The sequence below is a fragment of the Myxine glutinosa genome, chromosome 5 (genome assembly GCF_964187855.1).
Source record: "Myxine glutinosa chromosome 5, kmMyxGlut1.1, whole genome shotgun sequence".
NCBI classification, from domain to species: Eukaryota; Metazoa; Chordata; class Myxini; order Myxiniformes; family Myxinidae; genus Myxine; species Myxine glutinosa.
This window is the reverse complement of record NC_136265.1, coordinates 2,188,497-2,201,704: the sequence shown is the minus strand read 5'-3', so window position 1 is coordinate 2,201,704 and position 13,208 is coordinate 2,188,497. Positions and strand designations below refer to the sequence as shown.

Genomic DNA, 13,208 nt, shown 5'->3' with positions numbered 1-13,208 from the left:
TTTACCGACATGAACAGTGATGTGGCTTTTATTGAAATTTTAAAGTAAAGATACAGTTTAGATTTTGATGATTTGCGTGTGATAAGATTCAACGGATGTTTATAACATTCGCATTCGTTTATAACATTCGCGTTCAACGGACTCACTGGCATGTCCGAATATCAGCTTCCCAGCTCGAAAGGTGCCCGAGATATTGCCCAGATGAGATAGAAAATAAATAAATGAAAAACAAGTACAGATACTTTCAAAGTACACCGCCCCCTTGCCAAATAATTAAATATCCTACAGCACGGCATTGCCGGGGCGCCTCTGGCGCCCGGCAATACCGCAGTGCAGCTCATTGAGGCTGCATTGGGAGGGAGAGGTGTACGCTAATTGATCAATTAATTGTATAATTAAAATAAATAAAAGATTATCACAAAATATTTTCTTAATCAATTGGCTAATAGCATAACTAAACCACTAGTGCTTCATCCGAAGATGTATCTTTTAGAAATTTAATTAAATCAGTCATTAATAAAAAATTAAATAATTAATTGATTAATCAATAAATAATTAATCAATTAATCAATAAATAATTAATCGATTAAATGATTAATCAATCAATCAAAAATATCCTTGACAGCCACATCACTTGGTCACTGTCATGTCCAAATATTAGCTTCCCAGCTCAAAAGGTGCCTGAGATATTGGCCAAATGAGAAAGAAAATAAATAAATGATTAATAATGAAAATAAATAAATAATAATCATTAAAAATTGAAATTATTAATCAATTCAGTCATAGAACACATAAACCACCACCATTTCATCAGAATCTGTAACTAAAAAAAAACATTTTTAGTCATTAATCGAATAATTAAATAATTAATCGATTAATTGATTAACTGATTAATTAACAAGTACAGATACATTCAAAGTACACCGCCCCATGCCAAATAATTAAATATGCTGCAGCGCGGCATTGCCGGGGCGCCTCCGGCACCCGGCAATACCACAGTGCAGCTCATTGAGGCTGCATTGGGAGGGAGAGGTGTACACTAATTGATTGATTAATTGTATAATTAAAATAAATAAAAGATTATCACAAAATATTTTCTTAATCAATTGGCTAATAGCATAACTAAACCACTAGTGCTTCATCCGAAGATGTATCTTTTAGAAATTTAATTAAATCAGTCATTAATAAAAAATTAAATAATTAATTGATTAATCAATAAATAATTAATCAATTAATCAATAAATAATTAATCGATTAAATGATTAATCAATCAAAAATATCCTTGACAGCCACATCACTTGGTCACTGTCATGTCCAAATATTAGCTTCCCAGCTCAAAAGGTGCCTGAGATATTGGCCAAATGAGAAAGAAAATAAATAAATGATTAATAATGAAAATAAATAAATAATAATCATTAAAAATTGAAATTATTAATCGATTCAGTCATAGAACACATAAACCACCACCATTTCATCAGAATCTGTAACTAAAAAAAAAAAAATTTAGTCATTAATCGAATAATTAAATAATTAATCGATTAATTGATTAACTGATTAATTAACAAGTACAGATACATTCAAAGTACACCGCCCCATGCCAAATAATTAAATATGCTGCAGCGTGGCATTGCCGGGGCGCCTCCGGCACCCGGCAATACCACAGTGCAGCTCATTGAGGCTGCATTGGGAGGGAGAGGTGTACACTAATTGATTGATTAATTGTATAATTAAAATCAATAAAATATTATCACAAAATATTTTCATAATCAATTGGCTAATCGCATAACTAAACCACGAGTGCTTCATCCGAAGATGTATCTTTTAGAAATTTAATTAAATAAGTCATTTATAAAAAATTAAATAATTAATTGATTACTCAATAAATAATTAATCGATTAATCAATAAATAATTAATAGATGAAATGATTAATCAATAAATCAAAAATATCCTTGATAGCCACATCACTTGGTCACTCATGTCCAAATATTAGCTTCCCAGCTCAAAAGGTGCCTGAGATATTGGCCAAATGAGAAAGAAAATAAATAAATGATTAATAATGAAAATAAATAAATAATAATCATAAAAAAATTAAATTATTAATCAATTTGGTCAGAGAACACATAAACTACCACTATTTCATCAGAATCTGTAACTTTAAAAAAAAAAATTTTTTGGCATTAATCGAATAATTAAATAATTAATCGATGAATTGATTAATTAATAAATCAAAAATAGCCTTTGCAGCCAAATCACCTGGTCATTGGCATGTCCAAATAACAGCTTCCTAACTCAAAAGGTGCCTGAGTTAATGATCAGAAGAGAAAGGAAATTTGATTAATTAAATAAGTACTTAATTAATCGCTAATAATTAAATAACTCCTCAATTTATTGATTATTCAAAAAACAAAAAATAACGTTTTTGACAAAGGACTTGCTCACTATTGTGCCGAAATTTCAGCTTCCTAGCTCAAAGGATGGCTGAGATATCGCCCGGACAACCAAACAAACAAGAAAGCAAGAAAACAAGAAACCAAGAAAACAAACAAACAAACAAACAACCAGAGTGAAAACTGAGTACTCTCTTTCAGCATGCGTCACTGCCGAGCCCCCTTCGGTGCCCGGCAATGACGATTTGCAATGCCTGGAGATGGCATAGGAAAAGAGCGGTGTACAACAAACAAACAACCAGAGTGAAAACTGAGTACTCTCTTTCAGCGTGCGTCACTGCCGAGCCCCCTTCGGTGCCCGGCAATGACGATTTGCAATGCCTGGAGATGGCATAGGAAAGGAGCGGTGTACAATTAATAATGAAAATAAATAAATAATAATCATTTAAAAAAAAATTATTAATCAATTCGGTCAGAGTTGGTCAGGTCAATTCAGGTCAGGTCAGGTCAGGTCAGGTCAAATTCGGTCAGGTCAATTCGGTCACCACCATTTCATCAGAATCTGTAACTTCAAAAAAACAAAAAAACATCGTCATTAATTGAATAATTAAATAATTAATCGATTAATTGATTAATTGATTAATTAATAATTGATTAATCAATAAATCAAAAATATCCTTGATAGCCACATCACTTGGTCACTCATGTCCAAATATTAGCTTCTGAGCTCAAAAGGTGCCTGAGATATTGGCCAAATGAGAAAGAAGATAAATAAATGATTAATAACGAAAATAAATAAATAATAATCATAAAAAAATGAAATTATTAATCAATTCGGTCAGAGAACACAAAAACCACCACCATTTCATCAGAATCTGCAACTTAAAAAAAAAAAAAATTTGGTCATTAATCAAATAATTAAATAATTAATCGATTAATTGATTAATTAATAATTGATTAATCAATAAATCAAAAGTATCCTTGATAGCCACATCACTAGCGTTCGGAAAAAATTTTTTGGCATTAATCGAATAATTAAATAATTAATCGATTAATTGATTAATTGATTCATTAATAATTGATTAATCAATAAATAAAAAATATCCTTGATAGCCACATCACTTGGTCACTCATGTCCAAATATTAGCTTCTGAGCTCAAAATTGATTGGAGGTCTCGTCTCTTCAAAGCTGTCCATGCGCGCTCGCTTTCGAAGTTAAGTAACTTTTCACAATTGTGTTTTTTGTCGAAACTGTATCTTTCTCTCGGTGTATGTACCTATTGGGGTGTCTTTAATAGTATTCTTGGTGTTGGTTTTTCATATTTGTGTACAGAATCGTCGGTCTTTCGTATCGCGTATTCTGAGGCCTAAGTAAAGTACTAGGCTACCGTGTCCGACCTTGGCTTGAGGCTTTGTTTTTGTCTCAGCGGTTCTCCGATCGCGCTGCAATTACTTTCCGGTCTCTGTTTTTCACGGTCTTTTCACCCCATACTTCCTTGTTTTAAAATCTCCTCAAAAAAAAAAAAAACCAAAAATATTTCCTTCTGTTCTTATTCGTTTATTCGTTCTTATTTGTTCGTTTGTTCTTCGACCACGTTGCTTGTGATCACGTGATCACGTTGTTAAAAAATGTCTAATCTGTCCCCTGAAGACCTGTATTCAGTCATATTCTATAACACCTTTTTCTTCTTCTTCCATAAAAGGATGCTTTCGACTTGCTCACCAAATCTATTCATTCCAAAAAAAAATTCCATCTCTTATAGTGCATCTTTCATTCATTCCCTAAACTCTCCAGCACTCCATCCTCCCTCCAGCGTCCTCAAACGTATTTTTGACTCGAATGTCTCAAGAAACCCATTTTGCAATAAATGTTCGTTTCCCATTAATCGTACACTTTTCAAAATCCAATCTCACTCTTCCCCTCCAAATCTTCCCCATCACCCATTCCCTCCAAAACTTCCCCATCACCCCTCCCCTCCAAAACTTCCCCCACCCCTCCCCTCTAAATCTACCCCCTTGCCCCTCCCCTCCAAATCATCCCCATCACCCATCTCTTTCAAATCTTCCCCCTTGCCCCTCCCCTCCAAATCTTACCCATCGCCCCTCCCCTCCAAATCTTCCCCATCGCCCCTCCCCTCCAAATCTTCCCCATCGCCCCTCCCCTCCAAATCTTCCCCATCACCCACCCCTTTCAAATCTTCCCCCTTGCCCCTCCCCTCCAAATCTTCCCCATCACCCATCCCTTTCAAATCTTCCCCCTTGCCCCTCCCCTCCAAATCTTCCCCATCACCCCTTCCCTCCAAAACTTCCCCATCACCCCTCCCCTCCAAAACTTCCCCATCACCCCTCCCCTCTAAATCTACCCCCTTGCCCCTCTCCTCCAAATCATCCCCATCACCCATCTCTTTCAAATCTTCCCCCTTGCCCCTCCCCTCCAAATCTTCCCAATCACCCATTCCTTTCAAATCTCCCCCCACACCCCTCCCCTCCGAGACTCTCCCTCGCTCCTCCCCTCCTAGACTCCCCTCTCACCCCTCCTCCTCAAAGCGTCCTCCCCGCTTCTTCCCCCTTCCAACTTTCACCTTCATCTTCCTCAACCTTCTGCCTCGCTCTTCCCCCTCATCAAATAACACCTCACTGCGCCTCTCCCAATTACCATCAAACCTTTTGTCCACCCCATTCTTCCCTTTCTCCAAGCTATTCTGTAATCTCTGACACACCTTCAACAGCTCTCCCTACCTCTTCCTCCTCTTCCACATCTTACCCTACTGCTCCCGCCCCACCCCCCCCCCCCCCCCCCACTGTTCTGTATCCGATGCTCCCCCTTCCTCTTCCTTAACAGTATGGACCTCAAACATCCGGGGCCTTCGCTCAAACTTGTCTAATCTCTCCATACAGGTTGCTTCTGACAAACCAGACGTGATCTGCTTAACAGAAACTTTCCTCCTTCATGATGTCTCTGATTCCTTGGTATCTCTCCCAGGTTACTCCCTCCTCCGGTATGATAGACCTGAGCCTCGTCCTGGAGGTGGGGTTGCTATCTTTATAAAAAACTCTCTTCCTCACTCGCCCTGCACTGCCCTCTCTCCACCTCACCCCCAGGAATACCTTTGGCTACGGCTTCCCCTTCGCTCCCACCTTTTGTTCATATGTGTGTTGTACCGTCCACCAAACAGTGATGACTCCATCTACATCTCGCTGTCTGTAAATATGGACCAACTTCTATCTACCCATCCCAACTCTCTCTTCCTCATATGTGGTGATTTCAACTGTCACCATGCCAGTTGGCTGGGTGTGGGTACCTCTCTCACCAGCCATGGCTCTTCAGCAAAGGACTTCTGTGACTCACTGGGACTGACACAATTTGTCAATTTCCCGACCCGGATTTCAGTCAACGGAGCATCTTCTCTTCTGGACTTGGTTATGACTAACTTCCCTGAAAAGGTCTGCTGCTCTTCTTCTCCTCCAATCGGCTCTTCTGATCATGTGCTTGTTAAAGTGGACATCTCTCTGACCATTCTCAGAGAGCCTCCTCAGCGTCGACGAGTCTGGCATTTCACTCAGGCCAACTGGCACGGTCGTCAAGCAGCCATCAATCATCTGGACTGGTCTCCCATCTCTACCGCCTCTGACATCAACTCATCCTGGGAATTCTTCCAAAGTAAATTGCTCTCTCTCATGCACAGATTTATCCCATCTCGTCTTCAGTTGTCATACCCTTCCTCCCGTCCATGGTACACGGAATCTTGTGGTGAGGCTATTGCCCAGAAACAACTTGCTTTTGTCTCCTGGAAAGCAAATCCAACGGAAGGAAATCTCATTTCCTTTCACAAAGCCCGAAACAAGTGTGTGTCCACCCTCAGGAGAGCCAGGAAACAATATCTCTCCATTCTCAGGACCGAACTCTCTTATCTGTCTCCCTCTTCCAAATCCTGGTGGCATCTGGTCAAATCTGTTTCTGGTGTTTGTGCCCCCTCCATCCACTCCCTCACCTCAAATGGCCACATGGCTGACTCCACACGTGAAAAAGCTGAATGCCTCAACTCTGTGTTTGCCTCTAAATCTTGTGTCCCAAACCCATCCCTCTCTGTACCCACCGTACCCAGTCGTACCCAGCTGCTCCTGGACTCTGTGTCCTTTCCTCCTGACAAGGTGGAAAAGTTTCTGTCAACCCTCGACTCGGATTCTGCAACTGGACCTGACGGCATCAGCCCACGGGTCCTCAAATCCTGTTCTTCCACTCTTTCACTCCCTCTCTCTGTTCTCTTCACCCTCTCTTTTGCTCAAGGTCATCTTCCATCTGCTTGGAAATCTGCCAACATCACCGCTTTGCACAAAAAAGGTGCAAAAACAGATCCCAGCAACTACAGACCAATCAGCCTTCTCCCAATTATCAGCAAAGTCATGGAATCCATCGTTGCTTCAGATATGAAATCTTTCCTCTTCTCCAATGGCTTGATCTCTGATCATCAATTTGGTTTCAGACCTGGACACTCTACTCTGGACATGCTGCTTCTGCTTTCTCAACAATGGATGGAGGTCCTCAATGCCAAACAGGAAATTAGAGCAGTCTCCCTTGACATGTCACGTGCCTTCGATACGGTCTGGCACCCCGCTCTGCTCACCAAACTCTCCTCTTTTGGTATCCATGGAAATCTCCACGCATGGCTGGCGGACTTCCTCTCGAGTCGTAGTCAACGTGTGGCCCTGAATGCGTTTCTCTCATCTCCTCTTCCTGTTCAGGCTGGAGTTCCACAAGGCAGTGTTCTGGGCCCTGTGCTTTTTCTGGTCTTCATCAATGATCTCTCTGACTCTCTTGAAAATCCTCTGTATCTCTTTGCTGATGACTCTACTCTCTGTCGCTCCATTCTTCATCCCTCAGATCGGCAGTCTGCAGCCTCCTCACTCTCTGCAGATCTGGACAAAATCACAGGCTGGGCAAACAAGTGGAACATGTTTTTCAATCCTGACAAATCTCACACTCTTACGATGTCTCTCCGAAAAGACTGACTGGACAACCCTCCCACCCACTTTCTGAATAATCCTCTCCAAGAAGTTCTGTCACTCAAGCTTTTGGGTCTCACTATCTGCCATGATCTTTCCTGGGAAAACCACATTTCAAATCTGGCCTCCAAAGCCAGTCGCCGACTGGGCATCCTCTGTCATGCGAAGTCCTTCCTTGGCACACCTGAGCTCCTCACCACATACAAGGCTTTCATCCGCAGCTCAATGGAATACTGCTCTCCTCTCTGGGCTGGTGCTCCTGCCTCACACCTAGCTCGTCTTCACGCTGTTGAAACCAAAGCTTTCAGAATCATTGGAATCTCCCATGATGAAGCTAACTCCAAGGGCCTCTCACTCACTCACCGCAGGCAGGTTGGTGGTCTTTCCGTCTTCTACCGACTCCTCTCTGGCCTTGCCCCCCCAGCTCTCTCTGGGCTCTGTCCCGCAAATATTCCTGCAGGTCGCACAAGATTTGCCTGCAACCCTCTTATGGTCAAACTGCCAAAACCAAGACTGTCTGCTCACCTTCACTCCTTCATTCCTCTTTTCTCCCGCCTCTGGAACAAACTCCCTCACTCTCTTCAATCCCACTCCACCCTCCAGGTCTTTAAAACAGCTGTTCACCACCATCTCTTATCTTCCCCCATCCAAAACCTTGATCTTTTCTATCCCCGCTAATTTCACCCCAATTCCACTTTTTTGAAATACCAACTTCTGTCCTGGAAGTCCTTGGTGTCCTTGTGTTTTGTACTTCTCCCACCCCCCCCCCCCCTTCCCACGCCTCCTCCCCCCAAGCCCTCTCCCTTCCACACATCTCCCTGCTCTCAAATGTTGTGTTTGTGTGCTTCCCCTTCTCTCCCCATCTTGTCTTCTGCTCCCTCTTTTTATATATTTTGTTTGTCTGGTTGATTTGTTTGTGAAGTAAATGTTAGCTCTTTCACGAGCCTCGATTCAGTATACAAAAAAGAAAAAAAAAAGAAAGAAAAAAGGTGCCTGAGATATTGGCCAAATGAGAAAGAAAATAAATAAATGATTAATAATGAAAATAAATAAATAATAATCATTAAAAAATAAATTATTAACCAATTCGGTCATAGAACACATAAACCACCACCATTTCATCAGAATCTGTAACTGAAAAAAAAAAAAATTAGTACTTAATCGAATAATTGAAGAGTTAATCGATTAATTGATTAATTGATCAATAAATCAAAAATATCCTTGATAGCCACATAACTTGGTCACTCATGTCCAAATATTTGCTTCTGAGCTCAAAAGGTGCTTGAGATATTGGCCAAATGAGAAACATAAATGATTAATAATGAAAATAAATAAATAATAATCATAAAAAAATTAAATTATTAACAATTCGGTCAGAGAACACATAAACCACCACCATTTCATCAGAATCTGTAACTTAAAAAAAAACAAAATTAGTCATTAATCGAATAATTAAATAATTAATCGATCAATTGATTAATTGATTAATTAATAAATCAAAAATAGCCTTTGCAGCAAAATCACCTGGTCATTGGCATGTCCAAATATCAGCTTCCTAACTCAAAAGGTGCCTGAGTTAATGGTCAGAAGAGAAAGGAAATTTGATTAATTAAATAAGTACTTAATTAATCGCTAATAATTAAATAACTCCTCAATTAATTGATTAATCAAAGAACAAAAAATAACATTTTTGAGAAAGGACTTGCTCACTGCTGTGCCGAAATTTCAGCTTCCTAGCTCAAAGGATGGCTGAGATATCGCCCGGACAAACAAACAAACAAGAAAGCAAGAAAACAAACAACCAGACTGAAAACTGAGTACTCCCTTTCAGCGTGCGTCACTGCCGAGCCCCCTTCGGTGCCCAGCAATGACGATTTGCAATGCCTGGAGATGGCATAGGAAAGGTGCTGTGTACAATAACGAAATAAATATAAAATAATGGTAAAATAATTAAACAAGTACAGATACATTCAAAGTACACCGCCCCCATGCCAAATAATTAAATATCCTACAGCGCGGCATTGCCGGGGCGCCTCTGGCGCCCGGCAATACCGCAGTGCAGCTCATAGAGGCTGCATTGGGAGGGAGAGGTGTACACTAATTGATTGATTAATTGTATAATTAAAATCAATAAAAGATTATCACAAAATATTTTCTTAATCAATTGGCTAATAGCATAACTAAACCACTCGTGCTTCATCTGAAGATGTATCTTTTAGAAATTTAATTAAAGAAGTCATTAGTAAAAAATTAAATAATTAATTGATTAATCAAAAAATAATTAATCGATTAAATGATTAATCAATAAATCAAAAGTATCCTTGATAGCCACCTCACTTGGTCACTCATGTCCAAATATTAGCTTCCGAGCTCAAAAGGTGCCTGAGATATTGGCCAAATGAGAAAGAAAATAAATAAATGAATAATAATGAAAATAAATAAATAATCATAGAAAAATTAAATTATTAATCAATTCGGTCACAGAACACATAAACCACCACCATTTCATCAGAATCTGTAAGTAAAAAAAAAAAATTGTTTAGTCATTAATCGAATAATTAAATAATTAATCGATTCATTGATTAATTGATTAATTCATAAATCAAAAATAGCCTTTGCAGCCAAATCACCTGGTCATTGGCATGTCCAAATATCAGCTTTCCAACTCAAAAGGTGCCTGAGTTAATGGTCAGAAGAGAAAGGAAATGTAATTAATTAAATAAGTACTTAATTAATCGCTAATAATTAAATAACTCCTTAATTAATTGATTATTCAAAAAACAAAAAATATCGTTTTTGACAAAGGACTTGCTCACTACTGTGCCGAAATTTCAGCTTCCTAGCTCAAAGGATGGCTGAGATATCGTCCGGAAAAACAAACAAGAAAACAAGAAAACAAACAAACAACCAGAGTGAAAACTGAGTACACCCTTTCAGCGTGCGTCACTGCCGAGCCCCCTTCGGTGCCCAGCAATGACGATTTGCAATGCTTGGAGATGGTATAGGAAAGGTGCGGTGTACAATTATTAATCAATTGGCTAATACAATTCCTAAAGCACCACTGTTTCATCGGAATCTGCAACTTGAAAAAAATTAAGTCGGTCATTAATCGAATAATTAAATAATTAATTGATTAGTCAATTAAACAATAAATCAAAAATACAATTTACAGCCAAATCACTGTCATTGTCGTGTCCAAATATCAGCTTCCTATCGCAAAAGGTGCCTGAGATATTGCTCAGATGAGAAAGAAAATAAACAAGTTCAGATACATTCAAAGTACACCGCCCCATGCCAAATAATTAAATATGCTGCAGCGCGGCATTGCCGGGGCGCCTCCGGCGCCCGGCAATACCGCAGTGCAGCTCATTGAGGCTGCATTGGGAGGGAGAGGTGTACACTAATTGATTGATTAATTGTATAATTAAAATCAATAAAAGATTATCACAAAATATTTTCATAATCAATTGGCTAATCCCATAACTAAACCACTCGTGCTTCATCCGAAGATGTATCTTTTAGAAATTTAATTAAATAAGTCATTTATAAAAAATTAAATAATTAATTGATTACTCAATAAATAATTAATCGATTAATCAATAAATAATTAATAGATGAAATGATTAATCAATAAATCAAAAATATCCTTGATAGCCACATAACTTGGTCACTCATGTCCAAATATTAGCTTCCCAGCTCAAAAGGTGCCTGAGATATTGGCCAAATGAGAAAGAAAATAAATAAATGATTAATAATGAAAATAAATAAATAATAATCATAAAAAAATTAAATTATTAATCAATTTGGTCAGAGAACACATAAACTACCACTATTTCATCAGAATCTGTAACTTTAAAAAAAAAAAAATTTTTTTGTCATTAATCGAATAATTCAATAATTAATCGATTAATTGATTAATTAATAAATCAAAAATATCCTTTGCAGCCAAATCACCTGGTAAGTGGCATGTCCAAATATCAGCTTCCTAACTCAAAAGGTGCCTGAGTTAATGGTCAGAAGAGAAAGGAAATTTGATTAATTAAATAAGTACTTAATTAATCGCTAATAATTAAATAACTCCTCAATTTATTGATTATTCAAAAAAAAAAATACCGTTTTTGAGAAAGGACTTGCTCACTTTTGTGCCGAAATTTCAGCTTCCTAGCTCAAAGGATGGCTGAGATATCGCCCGGACAAACAAACAAGAAAACAAGAAAACAAACAAGAAAACAAGAAAACAAACAAACAAACAACCAGAGTGAAAACTGAGTACTCTCTTTCAGCGTGCGTCACTGCCAAGCCCCCTTCGGTGCCCAGCAATGACGATTTGCAATGCCTGGAGATGGCATAGGAAAGGTGCGGTGTACAATTATTAATCAATTGGCTAATACAATTCCTAAAGCACCACTGTTTCATCGGAATCTGCAACTTGAAAAAAATTAAGTCGGTCATTAATCGAATAATTAAATAATTAATTGATTAGTTAATTAAACAATAAATCAAAAATACAATTTACAGCCAAATCACTGTCATTGTCGTGTCCAAATATCAGCTTCCTATCGCAAAAGGTGCCTGAGATATTGCTCAGATGAGAAAGAAAATAAATAAGTGATTATTAAACCGATAATAATTAAGTAATTAATCAATTAATTGATTCATTAAAAAAAAAAATACCGTTTTTGACAAATCAAGTGCTGAAATGTCAGCTTTCTCGCTCAAAGGATGGCTGAGATATCGCCCTGACACAAACAAACAATCAAACTGGGAGAAAGGGGGAGTACCCGCTTTCAGCGCGCGTCACTGCCGGGCGCCCTTCGGGGATGGAAGATGGATGTGTACAACAGGAGCAGTGTGGAGGAAAGGAGCGGTGTGCAACAGAGAAAAACGGTGGTTTGCGTGCTCGCACACAAAATGGCAGACAGAGGGGAAAAAAGGCACCTCCGCCCCAGACCCGAGTTGTTGCTGTTGTTGTTGTTGGGCGTCAACATACACCCTTCAACATATTCAACTAAACCTTGTTCTTGGTTGTTTTATAATAAGGTACAGAAAAAGTTTGAGTTTCGGGACGTTTCACCAATTTTTCACGTAGTTTTGGCGTTTTTGGACGTAGAAAACATCACATATTATTACCTGGGTCAGTTTTCCAGACTTTTCCCCCTAATCCTTTAACTTGTTGAACTGAAACTTAGCAATCCACCTGGATTGCAAAGGAATTCTCCCTCTTGTTGTGATGGTGTTGAAAGTATTGCTCAATTACACCAAAAACAAAAACTACTTGTTGATGTTAACTCATTGTTTTGCTTCTTTCTTTTTCATTTTCAGATCCATCACCTCCTCAAAATCCCCAAATTTCAACACAAAACTCAACATCTCTCTCCATCTCCTGGACCAACCCAAATGATACAAACCAAGCACGTTATGAATATATTGTGATGTTGATCATTGACAACAAGATCAACCCGGTAAAAAATGAAACCACAGGGCAAACAACCATCACCTTTTCAGACCTCTCCCCTGGAACTGACTACAACATGTATGTGTCATCACTCTACCATGGCAGACAAAGCCAAGCTGTAGAGATACCTGCTACTACAAGTAGGTATTTTGAAACTTTTAATGAAGTTATGGAGCTGAAATTAAGAACAGACCAGAAATAACTAATCACAGTAAAATTATCTGTATGAACTGATAATGCTTGACATTTGCTGTCCGTGTGTTTTACTGTTTTTGTGTTCTTCGTCAAGGCTCATATAAGAGCAAACACATATAACATATAATAAAGGGAGTGGGAGGAAAGAGGGAGCGGGAGGGAGGGA

General features: G+C 38.7%; 1 protein-coding gene across 1 annotated transcript in view; it reads left to right on the top strand.

Annotated features, from left to right (window-relative positions):
* Positions 1-13,208, top strand: part of LOC137428036 (receptor-type tyrosine-protein phosphatase H) — a 329,265-nt gene that overhangs the window by 136,694 nt on the left and 179,363 nt on the right. Inside the window, exon 9 of the mRNA XM_078777499.1 lies at positions 12,715-12,987. Coding sequence (XP_078633625.1) covers positions 12,715-12,987 — 273 coding nt within the window. The remainder of the gene's footprint in view (positions 1-12,714; positions 12,988-13,208) is intronic.